The sequence below is a fragment of the Geotrypetes seraphini genome, chromosome 3, assembly GCF_902459505.1.
Source record: "Geotrypetes seraphini chromosome 3, aGeoSer1.1, whole genome shotgun sequence".
NCBI classification, from domain to species: Eukaryota; Metazoa; Chordata; class Amphibia; order Gymnophiona; family Dermophiidae; genus Geotrypetes; species Geotrypetes seraphini.
The window spans coordinates 122,078,265-122,099,912 of NC_047086.1; the positions used below are offsets into that span (position 1 = coordinate 122,078,265).

The following is a 21,648-nucleotide window of genomic DNA, read 5'->3' on the forward strand; positions in this document are numbered from 1 at the left end:
ATGTACAAACTCCTATGTATATTTACAGAAAAATGATTAACCAGGTAAAAACCTTTATCTTTCTATTTTATTTATTGCTTTTGTTCTGCAGTACAATATTTTAACTTTCCTTTTTCATTTTGACAGGCCTTTGGTGCTGTGGAGGCAATTTCTGACAGAGTCTGCGTTCAATCCAATGGGAAGGTAAATGTGGAAGTCTCGGCAGAAGACTTGCTGTCTTGCTGTGGCTTACAGTGTGGAATGGGGTAAGGTGTTTTGTTTTTTTTTAATTTGTCTTCCCTCCTTCACTCCCCCCCAAAAAATTACTTGATTTCTTTTAAAACTGAAATCAAATGCTCCTTTCCAAATCTCTGCTCATCGCTTAACATCTTGTTTCATTCCCTCCAAGAGCCGGTTTTTTGGGTTTTTTGGTTGTTTTTTTTAAGCAAACCTTTCTCATTGATTTGTATGACATAGCCCAGATTTTATCATGCTGTTAGCCAGGAGCTGGTTACCAGGCAAGTAAGCACTGATTTACCATTGTTGGGTCCTCCTGAGGCTCCAAGCATCCACCACACAGTTCAATGACTGGAAACTCAGTGAATTTGTGACCATGACACTGTGGCTGCTCAAATTGTGCAGTCTCCTTAGCCCTTCAGTTCCCATTAGTTCAAGTAAAAACCTAGTGTCTGACTTTAATGTGTGGATATGGTACCCATATCTTTCCAAAAAGTCAACTGCCTTGAATAGTTGGGGAAGAATCCTTCTGCAGCTTGATAAGAGTACATTCTCTTCTGTGAACTGCTTTGTGCTGTCACCTCCTCTACCCCCATAATGTAAATTATCCCAGGACAAGCAGGCAGCATATTCTCACATGTGGGTGACGTCATCCACAGAGCCTGGTACGGACAGTGCAAAAGTGTAGTCACTAAAAAAATGAAGACCAAGACTACCCTTACCATGCATGTGGGATTGTCCTCAGTTTTCCACAGAGCTGAGAAGCTGTGTTTTGAAGTAGAGAATGACACGGTGGCGGTTTACCCGCGGCTACCGCGTTTAGTCGCGGGTAACCCGCCAAAAACGGGGAATGAAAATTAGCAGCCTCTGCGGGGACAGGGACAAGGCCATCACCGCCCCGTGGAGTGGTGAATGGTCTTGTCACCGCAGTGAGGCATAAAGGATTGTGTGGTCCCCGCAGCCCCCACCCGCCCACCCCTGCTCGATCGTTTAACCAGCTTCCTCTCTCCACCTCACCTTAGTTTGCCGGCTTTCTTTTTCGGCGACCGGAACGCTTTCAAAAGAGCCGCACATGCGCGGCTGCTCAGTATTCAATCTTCTGCTCTGACCCAACCGGAAACAGGAAGTAGCAGCAGAGCAGAAGATTGAACTTTGAGCAGCCGCGCTTGCGCGGCTCTTTGAAAGAAGATAAAGAAAGCCGGCAAACTAAGGAGAGCTGGAGAGAGGAAGCTGGTTAAACGATCGAGCCGGCGTGCGGGTGGGGGCTGCGGGGACCGCGTGTTCCGGCTCACACAAGGAAGAAGGGGGTGAAAGGGAAAAGTTTCTCTTCCTTGGAAATGTGGAAGGCAGAGTGGGGAGAAGATGCTGGAAGGGAAGAAGACAGATGCCAGACTATGGGGGAGCGGAGGGAAGAAGATGGGTGCTAGACCAATTGTGGGAGGGGGTGAAGGGAGAGGCACAGTAACAGCAAATGGAAGACGCAGAGAGAAGACACACAGTGGATGGAAGGAATTGAATGAGAAGATGTGGAAAGCAGAAACCAGACAACAAAGGTAGGAAAAAAAAATTCTATTTATTTATTTATTTATTTATTTTTTGCTTTAGGATAAAGTAGTATATTAGTTGTGTTGATAAAAATTTATAAACAAAGCCCTGCCAGCTGAACATCTCTTTCTCTAGTTCATCAGCAGGAATTTTGATTTATAAGAAAGGAATAAGCTAAATATTGCAGTACTAAGGCTTATATGGATGCTGCGGGGACGGTGACGGGGCAGTGAATGAGATGGCAGTGGCGGTGACGGGGCGGTGAAAGGGATGGCGGTGATGGTGACGGGGCGGTGCAGAGGATGGTAGGTCGGGGACGGTGCAGTGACGGGGACAGATTTTTTCCCTGTGTCATTCTCTATTTTGAAGTTTCTCCAAGCGTGTAAAACTAATCTTTTTTTGTGCCTTCCCTTATGCTGCATGAGGGATGAGAATGAGGGAAGGATAGAAGCTGGGCAAACATCTGCTGCACAGGGGGATGAGAGGGAGGGGAGGAAAGATGCTGCACATGTGGGGGAGAGAAAGGAAAGAGGAAAAATTGGGGTGAAAGAGAGGAAGGGAGAGACGGTCATGTGCATACCCCGAAAATAAGACCTAGTGCCTTTTTTGGGCCCCAAATTATTATTGGGCCCTGTCTTATTTTCAGGGAAACACGGTAGCTAGATCCCTGGTAGTAAAACAGATTTTATGCTGCTTATCCTAGGAACAAACAGTGGATTTCCCCAAGCCATCTCAATAATGGCCTATGGACTTCTCTTAGGAAGTTATCCAAGCCTTTTTTAAACCCCACTAAGCTAAATGATTTCACCACATTTTCCGGCAATGAATTCCAGAGTTTACACATTGTGTAAAGAAATCAACGGAAAGCTAGAGATCGGGCTATTTTACATCTCGAGCGCAGGGCAACAGGGCAGAAGACAATATGGCCAACACCCAACGGTGGCTCATAGAGTCTTTTGGAAGTACAAGAAGAGCTTAATGAGCTACTTTTTCAGTATGCTCGTAAATCTACAGAATATTATAGATATCGGCTATATAAGCATGCGAATAACAGTGGGAAATTAATGGCACGCTTAATTTGACAAAAAAGGGGGCCTTCTAAGATTTCTGTATTGTGTAGGGTGGACGACTCTTTGTGTAATTCAGACGAGGAGATTGTACAGGTTTTCACTGCTTACTATGAACGGCTTTATTCTACTCCGGATCCTCTTCCTATGGATAGTAGGATGTATCTTTATAATTTGTCTCTTCCTTCGGTAATGCCCTCAGAGCGTTCTAAGCTCCAATGCCCTATAACCAGGGAAGGATTAATTCTTCGAGGACCCCTAGGCACACAAGTACACTGGGCTCCCCTGGTCTTGCCCCGCCCCCATTTACCTGTTTTCTTATTTACTTCTTTATTTCCACTTGTATTTCTTTTTTAAAATTCAAAACAAACAAAGATTAGCATACCAGTGCACAGTTTTTCTTCTCTGCAACCCCCAAACATCTCTAGACAAATTCCCCTTCCTTCCCTTCCCATCTACTTACCCAGGACTTTAACTCTGAACCCTTTCAGTACGTATATAAAAGTGTTCAAATATATTGTAAAGCAGTAATACTATCCGAAATATAAGTCTATATTAATAACCAAGTTTACAATGCCTCTCAATTGCCTCACTCTATGTCGACCAAATCTGTAACTCCTCTAGTACGTTCCACTCCATGTATGTTAACTTGTAACGAAACAACAAGCCAAGCATTCCATCAAAGAATCCAACGTAAAACAAAAGAATATCGACAGACAATAAGGAGATTCAAATCAGGGTTATTCAAGGTGCTCCCAAGAACCATGCCTGATGCATTTTACCAAACAATGCTGTCAGCGCTAACAGAAAACCATGTCTTTCATACACACAGAACACAGATACACCCAGTATGGAATAAGTAATCACAAACTAAAAATAGAAATATAAAGGTTAAATTGAACCGCCAAGAAGCCAAACTGCATACAGTGAAGCACCACAGAAACAGTGACACATAGCCCCCTAATATTCTGCAAAATATAAATATAGCAGGTGTAAATTTGAAGAAACTGACACATTATGATCCCTATTGAAAATAAAATCATTTTTCCTATCTTTGTGTTTGGTGATTTCATGAGTCTCTGGTTGCACTTCCTTCTGACTGTGCATCCAATCTTTCTTTCTTTGTTCCTTTCTTTCTTCCTCCTGCAAGCTTCCTCTCCTCCAGACCTCATTCCTTTCCCCAGCCAACATCTCTCTGTCCCTCCATGAGTCCAACTTTTTCTTCCTCTCTCCATGTCCTCCTCCCCTTTCTTTTTTCTTTCTCTCAGGCCTTGCTCCCCCTTTCTTTCTTTCTCCCTGTCCCCTCTTTTTTTCTTTCTTTCTTTGTCTCTCTCTGCCCCACCTCCCACCGCCACCACCGCTGCTACTGATTTTGCCAAGCCACAGCCATCGATTTCTCCCTGCTTCCCCAACGCAGCAGGCCCACAAGCCTTCCCCTAGACATCAATTCTGATGTCAGAGAGGAAGTTCCTCTCCGATGTCAGAATTGATGTCGGGGTAGCAGGGAGAAAGCAGATGACCATCGCAGCCCAAAACAGAAGGCAAGGGCCCGGGGCAGCTGCTCTCCTTGCTTTCCCCCTAATGCTGTCCCTGCCTACCAATACAGCTGAGAAGGGAGGAAGAAAAACTGCTGAATTTCTTGGGGGGAAGATGAGGAGTTCCAGCCAGCAGGGGAGGGAAAGCTGGACAGTACGTGGGAGGGGGGGAGAGGCAAGACAAGAGATTGCTTCTTTCCCGCAGCCAAAATTTTCCTTTTCAGAGGGGCCCCGACATGGCTGCTGTTCTCACAAGCTGCTGGTGGCTGCCTTGAAGTTTTCCCTCTGCTGCAACTTCCCGTTTCCGACAGGGCAGATCGCTCCAGAGGGAGCTTTGGAGCAGCTGCCAGCAGCTTGTGTGCCAGCAGGCTGAAAAGGAAAATTTAGAAGTTTAATAAAGAAGTTTGGACCGCGGGGCTCCTTGGATATGTTGGTCCCAGGGCAGCTGCCCTGTTTGCTCCCCCCTAACGCCGGCCCTGGGGCCCCCCTGACAATTCTGGGTCCTAAGCATGTGCCTACCCTTTAATCCGGCCCTGCCTGTAACACAGGGAGAGGTTGAATGGGTTATACAGTGCAGTCCCTTAGGGAAGGCTCCTGGCCCAGTTGGGTTCAGCGGAGAATTTTACAAACTGTTAAAAGCTGAGATTGCATGCCCACTCACAGTTATGTTCAACTCTATGATCGCAGATGGTGTCATGCCCAACTCTCTTAATATGGCACAAATAATAGTGCTATTGGTCCTCAATCCCATCTTTAGTCTATGATGGCCATTATGAGTAACACAAGGAGCAAATGAAAACAAAAATCTGAACAAAGAAAAACTGCAGACAAGAGTATAAGATACAGGCAAAGTTTATTAAAACAGGTGTATGTTGCGGTTAGTGTCAGCACCTTTTAACACTAGTAGTAACACCTGTTGTATGAGTAAATGTGCAGTTTTTAAATGCTGTGATTTAAGCATTACTTAAATACTATAGTTTCTGTTTTTAGCTTTGTAAACCTCTGAGCGCTTATATAAAAGAAGCCTCTAGAAATCCCAGTAAACCGCACTTTTTCATATTTAAGTAACCTGACAGAAGCAATACAGCAAAAGTGCTTAGATATCTGCTTTGCATATCTAAATAGAGGAGTGGCACAAGGATACATATTTGCTGGTCAGGTGGGCTGAAGCAATGCCTAAGGTTCCTGGATGTGGGGGTGGGGTGGGAGTTCAAAACAGTCTGCCTGCTTTCTTATGTGCTATTGATCCCTTTTCCCCATTAGGTGCAATGGAGGCTATCCTTCAGGAGCATGGAATTTTTGGTCGAAAAGGGGTCTTGTGTCTGGTGGCCTGTATGACTCTCATATTGGTAGGTACCATTGAAGAGAGGAGCACACTGGTATAAATCTTATGGCCCCAGATTCAGCATATTAAAATATCTGACAGAAACGATGCATAAAATTTAAAATAAAATAGCCAGCTATTCTTACAGTAATTGTGTGTTACAGAAGCAGAAGATCCCAAAGCGTTATTTTCCAAATGTAGAATAATACAAATAAAACAAAAAGGTACTTTTTAAAATTGGACTAGCTTTCAAAAGCCTCTGAAGAAAGTATTCAGATCCAAGCTAAAAGCCCACTTTTATGGAGCTGTTTTCAACTCTTAACTCACCATCAGTTACTTTTACCCATCGTATCATTTCTTCTGCTAGAAACACCTCATTCCTGAGATATTCTGTCTGTCCAAATTAGACTATACACTTCTCCCTCCGTATCCACGGGGGTTAGGGGCAGAGCTGGCCCGCGAATATTTAAAAAACAGCAAATAATATTCGGGCTGGTTCTGCCCCTAATCCCCGCTTCCCCCGGCTATTTTAAGCCCTGTAAGCCCACCCCTTAAGCCTTACCTGATGGTCTAGCACAGGGGTCTGCAACCTTTAAGACATAAAGAGCCACTTGGACCCGTTTTCGAAAAGAAAAAAAAACTTGGAGCCGCAAAACCATTATAAAACAAATCTAACACTGCATATATTGTTTCTTATCTTAATGCTATATACAGGATCACTAAATTGAAAATAAAATCATTTTTCCTACCTTTGCTATTTGGTGATTTCATGAGTCTCTGGTTGCACTTTCTTCTTCTGACTGCATCCAATCTTTCTTCCTTTCTTTCAGCCTCCTGTATGTTTCCTCTCCTCCAGACCTCATTCTCTCCCCCAACTTTTTCTTTCTGTCTCCCTGTTCCCCCTTCTTTCTGTCTCCGTGCCCTCCCCCAAGCCACTCGGTTTGCTGCCACCGCAATCGGGGAACAGCCCCCAAGCCACCGCCGTCCCAAGCTTTCCCTGCAGAAGTGTTGCGCTGACCAGCATTCCGCTCCCTGACGTCAATTCTGACGTAGGAGAGGAAGTTCCGGGCCAACAAGGCATTTCTCTTCATTCCATCCAGCCTGAGCCCCATCTCTCCTTGATCCAACATTTCCCTTCTGTGTCTGTCAGAATTACCATTCCACCTATTTTCCAGCATCACCCTTCTTTGTGTCCATCTCACCTATATCCCTATCTCACCACTTTTTCAGAATCTTCATTTGTCTCTGTCCTTATCTTTACGCCATGTTCACCATTTGCCCTTTCAATGTCTTTATCTCCCCCCCCCCCACTTTTTCAGCATTACTTCTATGTCTCTATTTCACCTCCTCTTCATGTCCCCTCTGTATCTCTATCCTTATTCAGTAGGTCCTGCTTACCCTTTCTCTTCTTTGTGTCACTATCTCCATTTTCAGCTTTCCCCCCTTTTCCTTTGTTACTGCACCCTGTAGCTAGAATCTTTCCACCCTCCCTCCACTCCGGCTCAGCCCAGTATGAAAGATTTCCTTTTGTTTCCCTCCCCTCTCTCTCTCTCTTCTCCTCCCTCACCCACGAGTCCTGCATCTGGCCCTCTCCCTTCTACCTGCACCTGGCAACACCCCCCTGCTCCGCGGCTCTCTTCAGCAACTCGTCAGCAGCAGTGATCAAGACAAGCTGCCGACATCGAGGCCTTCCCTCTACGAGTCCCGCCTTTGTGGAAAAAGGAAGTTGAAACAAGCGGGACTCGCAGAGGGTAGGCCCCGACGTCAGAAGCTTGTGTCGATCGCTGCTGCTGAGTTGCCGAAGAGAGCCGCGGAGCAGGGGATGTGGCCGGAAGCAGGTAGAAGGGAGAGGGAGATAGGAAGGCTGTAGATCTCCGGAGCATGACACCGACCCCGGCCAGGATGATTTCTTTTTCAGGCACCTTACAAGTCCAGCTTCGCGGCGGGAAATAGCCATGCTGAGCAGTGAGCTCAGCACTACACAGATGAAAGCCTTGCTTGCTGATTGGTCCGGCGGCACGGCGGGGCGGGGCCGCCGGACCAATCAGCAAGCAAGGCTTTCATCTGTGTATGTGCTGAGCTCACTGCTCAGCATGGCTATTTCCCGCCGCGACGCTGGACTTTTAAGGTGCATGCCTGCGTGACACACTACCGGAGCCGCAGCAAAGGTGGAAAAGAGCCGCATGCGGCTCTGGAGCCGCAGGTTGCCGACCCCCGGTCTAGCAGGTTTTCGGGGCAGGAGCAATCTTCCCACGCTCCTGCCCTGTGCAGATCACTCGTAGGAAATGGCTGCCTTGAGCTCCTGTCGTAGCCTCAAGAGACCTTGGGAGCTCAAGGCAGCCATTTCCTATGAGTGATCTGCACAGGGCAGGAGTGTGGGAAGATTGCTGACTGCCCCGAAAACTCGCTAGACTACCAGGTAAGGCTTAAGGGGGGGTTTACAGGGCTTAAAATAGCCCAAAAAAATTAAAATGGTGTTTTGTTTTAAAATTGTGAATAACTGAATCCGTGGATGCTGAAACTGTGGATTCAGAGAGGGAAGTGTAAACTTTCTGAGTAGGGACTGTCTATTGGATGTTAAATGTACAGCACTGCTTATGCCTTTCAGTGCTATAGAAATTATAAATAGTAGTAGTAAAAATATGTATTTGTTAGTAAAATAAAGAAAGTACCTTTTTATTTTATTTCTATTGCACTAAATTTGAAAATAAAGATTTGGGATGTACAGTGGAATGCAGGGTAGTCCGGATAATCAAAAATCCGAATGATTGGACATTAATTTTTTTCTTTGGTTTTAATAATTGTTGATAAAAAATACCTTCCAGCAGCAGTCTCATGAGGCTACTCTAACCTCGTGAGACTGCTCCTGGAAATCTCGGCAGCTCTTTTTGTCACTGACTGACAGCATGAGCATGAGTGAGTTGGATCGCTCCTGCCCCAGCACTGCCTCTAGACCACCAGGGAAACAAGGTAGGCCTGGGGTCTTTCCTCTGGGTCCAGGAGGGAGTTGGTGGTGCCTGTTTAGGGAATGAAGGGGAATGCTGCCTTTTATCCTAGGACAAGCAGGCAGCATATTCTTTACATGTGGATATGGGTGACGTCATCCACGGAGCCCCATTGCGGACAGCTTTTCAAGCAAACTTGATTGAAGATTTCAAGTTTGCTGGTGCTGCACCACGCATGTGTGTGCCTTCCTGCTCCACTAGAGGGTGCATCCCCTCGTCGTGGTCTTCAATTCTTAGTTTTCTGCGGAGCCAGAAAGCCCTGTCTTTTTTTCTCTCTCCGTTCAAAGTGCCTTTCTTGCACCGCGGCTTCTTTGTTTTTATTCGGGAGTCGCTGTGCGGTTTTGTTTCTTGTTTTCTGTCAAGTTCTTTTGGTTTTTTCCTTTCGGTTTGGCACCGGGGGCTCCCGGTTGCCGTGGCCGCCTGGCTTCGTGTGGCCACAGCCTGTCCTTACTTATGTCCCGGCCTCTCTCCGGGTTTAAAAAGTGCTCGCAGTGTGGTCGGCTGCTTTCCCTGACCGACCCGCACCGCTGGTGTATTCTGTGCCTGGGGGCTAATCATCCGACGGACTCTTGCCCCAGGTGTGCGACTTTTCAGTCCCGGTCTCTTCGTCGTCGTCGGGCCCGCATGGCGGAACTTTTTGTGGTGGAGCCAGACCTCGCTTCGGCCCCAGCCTCGATGTCGGCCTCGAAGGCCTCGGCCCTGAGCAAGTTGCCCTCGGTCTCGAAGGGATCGGCACCTTCGACCTTGAAGACCTCGGCTCCGGGTAAATCCCCTCTTCCTCCTGCAGGGTCAGTGCTAGTGAAGAAGCCGAACTCGGAGTCTCCGGCTGTCCAGGTGGCGAATGTAGCCCTGCCGGCTTTGACGAGACCCGCCAAGCAGCCTTAGCGTGCTTCCACCACTCAGGAATACTCAGTTTCGAGGTCGCCCTTGGTGGAATGCACTGCTGCATCTGATAGACCTAGTATGGTCTCAGTTCCCATGTTCCAGGAAATGCTCAAAGCTTTGATTTCCTCAGAGCTCTCCTTGGCCCTGGCTCGCTTGGCCCCGACCACGACCTTGCGAGTAGAGCAGCCTGAGCGTCGTGTTGCGGGCCGCCGGGGCAAGGTGCGTCGGTCCCAACCTCTTTCATTCTCGGATTCCTCGCCTCTCCCTTCGAGGCGTTCCTCACCCTCGGGGTACCCGAGGTCCTCGACCTCGTCTCAACGGATGTTGAAGCGGCCCCGGGACTCTTCCCTGAGGCGGGGTCGGTCTCCGGGCCCGCGCAGGATGGGATCTCTTCGGGTCTCGGACTTGACTTTGTCCAACCCTCGGTTGTTGAGATCCCCTTCCCGGTCTGGGGCTCTGCGCCGGGAGGTGCCAGTTGTGAGGGAGTCTCCCTCCCCTTCCCGTGGCTTGTTGCCTCGGCGTCATCAAGCCTCGGTGCCTCGGACCCCTGGGTCCTCCCCTACGAGGACCTTGCAGCGGAGGCTATCCTTGACCCCGCCCCGTTCTCCTAGCGGGGTTTCCTCTGCTTCGGGGCATATGGACACGGATAAGCAACCTCACTATTCTAGGGAGGCTTCGCCCTCCTTTTCCGCTGCTGTGCGGTCGCGCTCGACTACCCCTCTAGAGGGTCTGTCGGACAGCCGACCCTCTTCCTTCACTCGGTTCGTTCAGGACATGGGGAAGGCGCTCCATCTTGACCTCCAGTCGGACTCCAAATACACTAAGGAGTTTTTAGAGGAGCTGGATCTTCCCGGTCCCCCTAGGGAGTCCTTGCGGCTCCCTTTGAACCTGGTCTTGTGGCAGGCCTTTTTCCGCAATTTGGAGACCGCTTATGCGGTCCCGTTCATCCCGTCCAAAATGGAGTCCCGGTACCGGACTGTCCCCTGCCCGGGGTTTGAGAAGACTCAGCTTTCCCACCAGTCTCTGATGGTGGAATCCTCTCTGAAGAAGTCTTACCCTTCCAAGGTGTCCACTGCGGTCCTGCCGGGCAGGGAAGGGTGGACTATGGACAAGTTTGGCCGTCGTCTGTATCAGAACTCGATGATGGCGAACAGGGTCTTGAACTATAACTTTACGTTCACATCCTTTCTCAAGTTCTTGGTCAAATCCTTGCCTGCCTTTCAGGATGACTTGCCCGCCCAGCGCTGGGGGGAGTTTTGGCGGCTGGTGGAGGTTCTTTCACAACTGAGGCTTTACATGTTCCATGCGGCTTATGATGCCTTTGAACTTTCCTCCAGGGTCTCCACCTTTGCGGTAGCCATGTGCCGCTTGGCATGGCTCCGCATTGTCGATATGGACCCCAATCTTCAGGACCGGTTGGCTAACCTTCCCAATTTGGGGAATGAGCTCTTTGACTCTATCAAGGCTGCCACCAAACGCCTCTTGGAGCATGAGCGTTTTTTTGCCTCCCTGGTTCGAACCAAGCCCAAGCCCACCCCTCCCAAGACCTATCAGATGCCCCCCAGGCGGTATCTACAGAAGTCTATGCCGATCTTTTCCAGGCCTCCCCCTCAGCGGCAACAGTAGCAGAAGGCTCCCTCTAAGCCTCAGGCCCCTGCAGCGGCTAAGCCGGCGCCGTCCTTTTGACGGTCTGGGCGGGTGGGGGCTGCCGCCCGGGACCTGTCTCTTCCCATCGGGGATCACCTTGCCGTCTTATCACGGCTGGGAGCAGATCACCTCGGACTCTTGGGTCCTCTCGGTTGTCAGAGAGGGATATTCCCTGAACTTTCGGATGTTGCCACCGGACAGGGCACCCAGGACGGTCTCTTTCCGCTCGGGCGCAGCTTCCCTTGCTCCTCTTCGAGGCCCGGGCTCTCCTCCGCCTTTGGGCGGTGGAGGAGGTCCCCCCGGATCAGCAGTTTTATTCCCGGTACTTTCTGGTTCCCAAGAAGACTGGGGACCTCCGTCATATCTTGGACCTTTGGAAGCTGAACTGGTTCCTCGTTCGAGAGAAGTTCAGGATGCTTTCGCTTCCTATCTTGTATACCTTGATATACGAGGGGGACTGGTTGTGTTCCCTCGATCTGAAGGAGGCTTGCACTCACATTCCTTTTTTTTTTTTAAATTGAAAAGCTTTTATTAAGAAAACACTCCAAACAGTACATTGCAATAGCACATGAGATGCAAGAACAAAAAATCAAAGAGCAGAACATCCCACTCCAAAAGCACACACGAAAATACAATCAGCAATGTAGTCATGTGCAAAGCGTACAAACTGAAAAGAACAATCTATAATACCCACCCCACCACAACCAATACCCCCCATCCACCCCCCCGGGACAAAACACCATACCCACAGCTGTCAATAAGGTCGAAACTAGATAATTCCAGACACAACCCAAACATTAAAAAGGAATATAAAGAAGGGGTCCCCCCAAACCTTGCCCACCCAGGCCAACCCCAAGATCAGCTCAAGGTCCCCGACCACCCCTACCACACCCCCCCGCAGAGGCCCGAAATTGGCGCCACACATGAGCATAGCCATGCAGTTTACCATGCCTCAAAGCCGTTAAGTAATATAGATTCTGCCAAGTGAGCATGCGTTGCTCCACCAGGGCCCATGTGGGTGAAAGTACCTGATTCCACCGAGAGGCAATGGCCAATCGAGCAGCAGTGAATGCAAGTTTGCAGAACAGAGAATCCCCCCGAGCCAGGTCTAATTGATGCCAAAACAACAAGGCGTGTCGCCAATCGGCCGGAATCTGGACATCCAGGATCCGGGACACCCGAGCAAAGACCTCAGTCCAGAATCCACACACCCTCCCACACTGCCACCACATATGAATGTAGGTACCTACCTCCCCACAGCCCCTCCAGCAAAGCACACTCGCACCCCCCTGCCACCGAGCCACAGTCTGAGGAGTATAATACCATCGGAAAAGAACCTTATATCCGTTCTCAATTAGCAAAGCAGCTATACCCGCCGAGGAGATCTCCGCCCATATGTCGCCCCAAGTGTCCCAGGAAATTACAGAGCCACAATCACCCTCCCAGGCCTTCATGTATGGAAGGGGAGCCCCCCGACCATTAAGACACCGATAAATCGCAGAGAGAGCTCCCTTCCTAAGCTTGCACTCACATTCCTATACATCCGGCCTGTCGCTGGTTCCTCCGGTTTCAGGTGGGGGACTTACATCTGCAATACCGGATGCTCCCGTTCGGTCTTGTTTCGTCCCCATGGGTGTTCACGAAGTGCCTCGTGGTAGTGGCAACAGCCTGCAGGGCCTGCAGGTTTTCCCGTACCTCGACGACTGGCTTATAAAGGCCCCGTCGAGGGAGGGGGTTATTTCAGCGACCCGTCAGACTATTATCTTCCTTCAACAAACAAAGCAAAAAACTGCAGACCTTGTACACGATGCAGGCAGGCTTTATTATGACAAGTAAATTTTAGGTTAAAAACCTTTTACCAGGTGAGGGACCCAACACGGTCCGTGTTTCGGACTAACCTTCGTCAGGGGTCCAATTTTTGATAAAGCAGAAAATTATCAAAAGAAAAAAGCCTTGGGTAAATAGCCGATAGGTGACATGCTGAAAAAACCGCCCGAGTGACTCGGGCGGTTTTTTCAGCATGTCACCTATCGGCTATTTACCCAAGGCTTTTTTCTTTTGATAATTTTCTGCTTTATCAAAAATTGGACCCCTGACGAAGGTTAGTCCGAAACACGGACCGTGTTGGGTCCCTCACCTGGTAAAAGGTTTTTAACCTAAAATTTACTTGTCATAATAAAGCCTGCCTGCATCGTGTACAAGGTCTGCAGTTTTTTGCTTTGTTTGTTCTGGATTGTTTTTCACTGCAGACAGTTGAACCTTGTTTTCCTCCTTGGATTTGGTTTTTTGCTTTATTATCTTCCTTCAACATCTGGGGTTAGAGTTGAACTTCCCAAAGTCCCAGCTGTGCCCCTCTCAATCTCTGCAGTTCATCAGGGCTGTCCTGGACACGGTTCACCTCCGCTCTTTTTTGCCTCAGCCTTGACAGGATGCGCTCGTACGGCTGAGTTGGCAGGTTTCCCTGAGGTTTCAGTCTCGGCCAAGCAGATGATGATTCTCTTGGGGCACATGGCCTCCACCGTTCATGTCACGCCCTTTGCCAGATTGCATCTTCGGGTCCCTCAGTGGACTCTGGCGTTTCAGTGGCGGCAGGGCCGGGATCCAACTTCACAACACGTTGCCTCAGATACAAACATAGAACCCCCTTTTACAAAGCCGAAGTAGCGATTCTTCTGGCAAATGCATCAAACTCCATAAGAATTGAAAGGGCTTTGGTGCATTTGCTGTGGAAGGATCACTACCGCGGCTTTGTAAAAGGGGCCGTTAGACTGTAAAGTCTCCAGAGACAGGTAAATAGGTAAATCAAAAAATCAAGGTTCTTCAGCAAAGAGCTAAAAGTGCAACCACCACAACCTTGTAGGCTATACACTAAGGTTGACTGTTGTATGTAACTGCTATGTAATGGCTGGGACAGAACCAGGCCAGATTTTGGTATTGAATACTGCTATTATCCCAGGACAAGCAGGCAGCATATTCCCACATATGGGTGACGTCACCGACGGAGCCCCGCAGCGGACAGCCTCGAAAGCAAACTTGCTTGAAGATCTCGAACTTTCGAGTGCTGCACCGCGCCTGCGCGCGTGCCTTCCCGCCCGAACTAGGGGGCGCATCTCCTGAGAGGATCCTCAGTTCGTTTATTTCCGCGGAGACAAGAAGACACGTTTTCTTTCTCTGCAGCATTGCCTTCTCATCACCGCGGCTGTTTCTTTTCATTTAAAGTCGGTCGCTGTGTTCATTTTAATTTTATCTTTTCTTTTTAGTGTAATAAAAAAAAAAAAAAAAAAAAAAAGTTTCTTCTTTTTTTCCTTTCAGTTCGGCCGTCGAGCTTTGGGCCTAGGCCTAGGCTCCTTCGTTCGACACGGACTTTATTTTTCCATGTCCCGGCCTCTTACCGGGTTTAAACGTTGCCGACAGTGTAATCGGGTGATTTCGGTCACCGATCCCCACTGCCGTTGTTTACAGTGCCTGGGTTCCTCTCATTCCCCAGAAGATTGTCATCGCTGCTTTACTCTTACTCCACGAGCTTTTCGGCGGCGTTGTGCTCAATTTTTTCAACTTTTTGGTATGGAGCAATCTTCGGAGCCGGCCTCGACCGTGGCGGCTGCACCGGTCTCGAAGGCCTCGACTCCGACGACCTCGACACCTGTGGTCTCGAAGGCCTCGACCCAGACTCCGGCTGGAGTTTCGGTCTCGAAGGCCTCGACCTCTTCTACTTCGGTTGCCTCGAAGACGACGTCTTCCACGAAGCCTTCTACGGGGGGTAAGTCTCCGAGTTCCCTTTCAGGTGCCGTATCCAAGAAGCCACCAGAGTCCTCGGCGCGACCACTTTCAAAGCGTACCTCCAAGATAAGGGAATACTCACCTTCGAGGTCGCCCTCTTCGGAGCGTACTGCTGCACCTACGAGGTCAGAACCTTCTGTCTCGGTGCCGATGCTGGAGGACATGTTAAAATCTATCCTCACTACTCAAATTACTTCTTTGGTAGCTCAACTGGTCCCGTCCTCGACCTTGCCTCGGGCTGACCAGCCTATTACTCAGCCGGAGCTTCCAGTCTCTCGAAGCCGATCCCGGACACCGAAAAACATTTCTTCATCGGAGTCGTCTCCGGGCTCACCTCCTCCGAAGCATCGGTCGAAGCATTCCAGACATGTAGCCTCCAAGCTTCGGAGAGAGTCTTCGACGATGGATACCGAGGCTTCTTTGTCTCGTTCTTCGAAGGCGAAGCAGGGTTCTCGACATCGAGCCTCCACTCGAAGCCCTTCTCGATCCAGAACCCCATCGAAGCCAGTCCGTCGAGACAGTTCTCCACACGCCTCGACTCATTCTCTACCACGTACACCAGGTACTTCTCCATCCAGGAGTCTAAAGAGGAAACATTCTCTTACTCCACTTCACAGTACAACTTCTTCTCCTACTGTGCGTATGGAATCAGACATTTCCACATACTCTAGAGAAAATTCTCCATCCTACTCAGTACAACATAAATCTCGCAGTGGCTCTCCTGAAGAATCATCTGACCCAAAATCAGTTTCTTTTGCCAAATTTATTTTTGACATGGGCCAAGCTCTCAAGCTAGACCTTCATTCAGACTCTAAGTATACTCCTGAGTACTTGGCGGATATGGAGCTTCCCCATCCTCCTAAAGAATCACTCAGATTGCCTATGACTCCTGTTCTACAGCAGACCTTCACTCGCAACATGGAGACTCCTTATTCTATCACTGCCATCCCCTCTAAATTGGAATCTCGTTACAGAACGGTTCCATCTAAAGGATATGAAAAGTCTCAACTTTCTCATCAATCTCTAGTGGTAGAGTCTTCATTGAAGAAAGCACATCCCTCCAAAATTTATGCTTCAGTTCCTCCTGGTAGGGAAGGCCGTACCATGGATAAATTTGGTCGACGTTTATACCAGAATTCTATGATGGCAAATAGAGTTCTAAATTATAATTACATTTTTACGTCCTATTTCAATCATTTTTTAAAGATTTTGTCTTCCTTTTACCCGGATGTCTCCACCAATCGTCTATCGGAATTTAAAAATATCCTTAAGACTCTTTCCCAATTGAGACTATTCATGCTACAAGCTTCCTATGATGCCTTTGAACTCTCGTCTAGAGTCTCGGCTTTTGCAGTAGCCATGCGTAGATTAGCATGGTTACGGATAGTGGACATGGATCCAAACCTTCAGGATAGATTGGCTAATCTTCCTTGTCAAGGAAATGAATTATTCGATGACTCTATTGAGGCAGCTACAAAGCGTCTTTCAGAACATGAGCGCTCTTTTGCTTCCCTCATCCGTCCAAAACCTAAACCTGCACCAACTAGAGGTTTCAAACAAACTCCACGTCGCTATCCACAGAAAACAACTCCTGCTTTTTCTAGACCTCCTGCTCGTCGGCCTCCTCCACAACAACGACAACAAAAATCACAGACCCCTGCTAACACTAAGCCTGCTCAGTCTTTTTGACAATCTCCACTTGAGCATTCCAATTTCTCTGTTTCCAAATTCTCCCCTCCCCATAGGGGGTCGCCTGTCCAAATTTTATCATCAATGGGAGCTCATAACATCAGATCTCTGGGTACTTACCATTATCAGAGAGGGATACTCTCTTCGACTCCTTCAGGTGCCTCCAGATCGCCATCCAAGAGAGTGTCTTTCAAATCAGTCGCATCTTCCTCTTCTTCTTCAAGAAGCTCGGGCTCTTCTTCTCCTGCGAGCTGTGGAGGAAGTTCCTCTCTCCCAAAGGAACTCGGGATTCTACTCCCGTTATTTTCTAGTTCCCAAAAAGACGGGGGATTTGCGACCGATTTTGGATCTCAGAGCTCTCAACAAATTTCTAGTCAAAGAGAAATTTTGAATGCTCACTCTGCCAACTCTATATTCTTTGATGGATCAAGGGGATTGGATGTGCTCCCTCGATCTCAAAGAGGCCTATACTCATATCCCCATTCATCCAGCTTTTCGCAAGTACCTCAGATTCCAAGTAGGAAATCTTCATCTTCAGTACAAAGTTCTCCCCTTCGGTCTGGCTTCTTCCCCCAGAGTTTTCACAAAATGCCTTGTGGTTGTAGCTGCAGCTCTTCGCAACCAGGGTCTCCAAGTATTTCCATACCTAGACGACTGGCTCATCAAGGCTCCCTCTCTTTCAGGGGTTATTGTAGCGACCCAACAGACTATTCTCTTTCTTCAAAGTCTGGGATTTCACATCAATTTTCCCAAATCTCAACTGATTCCTTCTCAGTCTCTCCAGTTCATAGGAGCAACTCTGGACACTATCAAACTGAGAGCATACCTTCCACAACCACGTCAGGATGCACTCCTTCAAATTTCTCAACAATTCTTCCAACTTTCCACTGTTCCAGCAAGGAAAATGATGGTTCTGCTCGGTCACATGGCCTCTACAGTTCATGTGGTTCCTTTTGCCAGGCTTCATCTTCGCATTCCTCAATGGACACTGGCATCTCAATGGCAACAATCAGTGGATCCACCAACTCGACTAATTTCCATCACTCCTTCATTAAAGAAGTCTCTCCGTTGGTGGATGCTCTCTTTGAATCTTTCAAGAGGTTTAATGTTTTACCCTCTTCCTCATCAGAAGGTCCTCACAACCGACTCGTCAATGTATGCCTGGGGAGCCCATGTGGACGGTCTTTGCACTCAAGGGCTCTGGACCCAAGCAGACCGGAGGTGTCCTATAAATCTGTTGGAACTCAGAGCGATATTCTATGCTCTCAAAGCTTTTCAGCATCTTCTTCACGACATGGTGATTCTAGTACGTACCGACAACCAAGTAGCCATGTATTATGTAAACAAACAGGGAGGGACGGGATCTCACTCCCTCTGTCAAGAGGCTCTGAAATTGTGGCAGTGGGCGATTCTCCACAACATCTTCCTCAGAGCAGTTTACATTCAGGGTCAACACAACTATTTGGCGGACAAATTGAGCCGTCTTCTACAACCTCACGAATGGACACTCAATTCTCCTACTCTTCGCCAAATTTTTGCTCGTTGGGGGACTCCGCAGATAGATCTGTTTGCGTCACCTCTCAACTTCAAACTGCCTCAATTTTGCTCCCGCATCTATACTCCTCAACGTCTCGGAGCGGATGCGTTTCTACTGGACTGGAGGAATCAGTTCCTTTATGCTTTTCCTCCGTTTCCTCTGATTCTCAAGACTCTAGTCAAGTTGAAATCAGACCGGGCCACCATGATTCTGATAGCTCCTCGGTGGCCCAGGCAACCTTGGTTCTCCCTTCTACTTCAACTCAGCACCAGGGAGCCCCTACTTCTACCAATATTTCCTTCTCTACTCACGCAGCATCAAGGATCTTTGCTTCATCCCAATCTACAATCTCTACATTTGACAGCTTGGTACCTTTCTCTGTAACAGACTTTTCTCAATTCTCTCCGTCTGTACAAGATATTTTACTTGCTTCTAGAAAACCATCCACTAGGCAATGTTATGGTCAAAAGTGGACAAGATTTTCTGCTTGGTGTTCTACGCATAAATTACCACCCAGATCTGCTTCATTGACATCAGTTCTGGACTATTTACTTCATTTGTCACAATCTGGACTTCAGACTACATCTATCCGAGTCCATCTTAGTGCTATAGCTGCTTTTCATCAGCCTTTGGAGGGCAAATCCCTTTCTGCACATCCTATGATTTCTCGTTTTATGAAAGGACTTCTCAATCTACATCCTCCTCTTAAACCACCTCCTGTGGTTTGGGATCTCAATGTTGTTTTAGCTCAACTTATGAAATCTCCTTTTGAACCACTTGACAAAGCTCATCTCAAGTATCTCACTTGGAAAGTTGTGTTCCTGATTGCTCTCACTTCTGCTCGTCGTGTCAGTGAGTTACAAGCGCTAGTGGCTGATCCACCTTTCACAGTTTTTCACCATGACAAGGTTGTTCTCCGTACTCATCCTAAATTCTTGCCTAAAGTCGTTTCAGAATTTCACATCAATCAGTCTATTGTTCTACCTGTATTTTTTCCAAAGCCTCACTCTCACCCAGGAGAGGCGGCTCTTCATACCTTGGACTGTAAACGTGCTTTGGCTTTCTACTTGCAACGCACTCAGATTCACAGAACGTCTCCTCAACTTTTTATATCCTTTGATCCAAACAGGTTGGGTCGTCCTATATCGAAGCGTACCATCTCCAACTGGATGGCTGCTTGCATTTCTTTTTGTTATGCTCAGGCTGGTCTTCCTCTGCAAGGTCGAGTGACGGGCCATAAAGTTAGAGCTATGGCGGCATCTGTAGCTTTCCTCCGATCAACTCCTATTGAGGAAATCTGCAAGGCTGCCACTTGGTCCTCGGTTCATACTTTCACCTCTCATTATTGTCTGGATACTTTATCCAGGAGGGATGGCCATTTTGGCCAATCTGTTTTGCATAATCTTTTCTCGTAAATTGCCAACTTCCCTCCATCCCTTTTTACTTAGCTTGGAGGTCACCCATATGTGGGAATATGCTGCCTGCTTGTCCTGGGATAAAGCACAGTTACTTACCGTAACAGTTGTTATCCAGGGACAGCAGGCAGATATTCCCACAACCCTCCCACCTCCCCTGGTTGGCTTCTTGGCTAGGTATCTGAACTGAGGATCCTCTCAGGAGATGCGCCCTCTAGTTCGGGCGGGAAGGCACGCGCGCAGGCGCGGTGCAGCACTCGAAAGTTCGAGATCTTCAAGCAAGTTTGCTTTCGAGGCTGTCCGCTGCGGGGCTCCGTCGGTGACGTCACCCATATGTGGGAATATCTGCCTGCTGTCCCTGGATAACAACTGTTACGGTAAGTAACTGTGCTTTCCATGCAGCACTTTACGGCACAACCATTGGGTGGCCCCCAGTGGTGTCCTTAATTTAAAATTTCTTTCACTTAGGTTTCAAGCCTTCAGTACAGGGCCCATTGTGCAGTTTAGAAGACATCAGACCAGGGGTACAATGTCCTTGTTTAGCTGTAGGTAGTCTGGTACAGTAGAAAGATGCTTGCTTTTTGGTTGTATTAATATTCTAATTGCCAGTATATAAATTTCCTTGTATTGCTGTCTGTGTTCTTGAAGAACGTTTAGTAAAGCTTCTGCTCCATTGCCTTTTGGCTTCAGTTGTAATGTAGGTGCTTCAGTCCTGCATTTGCTTAAGATGAATGCTACACCTGAATGTTCAGTAGCCCAATAGGAGACCAGGTACTCTGCCATGCTATGGCGCTACTGACAAACAAGTGTGACACACTCATATTTGTCTGAGGGTTGCCTTTTAAAAAAAAAAAAAAAAAATCCCAGATGCAGTGTACAAAAGCATCGCCATGTTGAGCTTTAATAAATGAATTTGTTTCAGAAAGAGGGAGAAATCTTAAATTAATTTTATGATGATAAATTTCCCCTTTTCTTTAATATGTTGTTTGTAAATCATACAGCAGTAAAATTTTGTGGTATATAAAGCAACTAAATATTTACAGCTGTGGCTTTGCATGTTTTGAAATTTTATGTATGGATATATGCATACTTATTGTTGGTCTGTTTATTAATTTATTGGATCTAGTAGTTTTTTGTCATATCAGTTTCCCTGCTATTCTACTTTCTTATTCATTTTTTTTTTTTTACACACTTTTTTATGGTTGATATTTGTTTCCATAGGATGCAGACCATATTCAATCCCACCCTGTGAGCACCATGTAAATGGCTCTCGACCATCCTGCACTGGTGAAGAAGGAGATACTCCTAAGTGTGTGAAAAACTGTGAGACGGGTTATGCTCCCTCCTATAAGCAGGATAAGCACTATGGTAGGAGCTTCTTTGGGGGAGGAGTTTGTTGTCTCATATGAGATTGATTACAGCTAATAAATCTTTCATTTAGTAATGTATTATGTTATACCATATAATTAAATAATTTTAATGCTGTAATTGTCTAATCTGGTACATCCCTTCCGGATTCTATACTTGAGGTGTTTAATCTGTAAACACGATCCAGTGTTTGCAGAAATCCAGCACTTTTCTCATCATGTACTCCTCCTACTACAGAGAGAGCGAGACGGAGCCACCTACAGTTTTAAATGTCTGCAAGCGATCCATGCAGAAGTCTGCTTCTTTTTCTTATTTTTTGTGATTTCAAGTTCATTTTCAGTGGCTTTGGTGCCTTGCCTTACCGGAAAAAAGGAAGTAGTTCCACGGAATCGGACTGTTGCTTCACAGAGAAACTTTGGTGGATCAGTAGAGCCAGCCTGCTGTGTCACCTTGTTCGGGCTCGGAGTCTGTCCCCCTAGGAGCTAGCTTGCCTTCTGACCATGTCAGAGGTTAAGCACAAGTTAGGTGCATCCTGAGTAACAGCCCTTAGGGTTTCAGGGCACAGGCTGCGTTTCCCGCCCCCAATTGTGTGGAGAGGTTCTAAGAGGGCGGAAGTCTCAGTCGGGGGTCCATCT

General features: G+C 47.7%; 1 protein-coding gene across 1 annotated transcript in view; it reads left to right on the top strand.

The window, feature by feature from the left end:
* The window catches only part of CTSB (cathepsin B), a 113,704-nt gene that overhangs the window by 63,356 nt on the left and 28,700 nt on the right, over positions 1–21,648 (top strand). Inside the window, exons 5-7 of the mRNA XM_033935519.1 lie at positions 127–245; positions 5,627–5,712; positions 20,867–21,013. Coding sequence (XP_033791410.1) covers positions 127–245; positions 5,627–5,712; positions 20,867–21,013 — 352 coding nt within the window. The remainder of the gene's footprint in view (positions 1–126; positions 246–5,626; positions 5,713–20,866; positions 21,014–21,648) is intronic.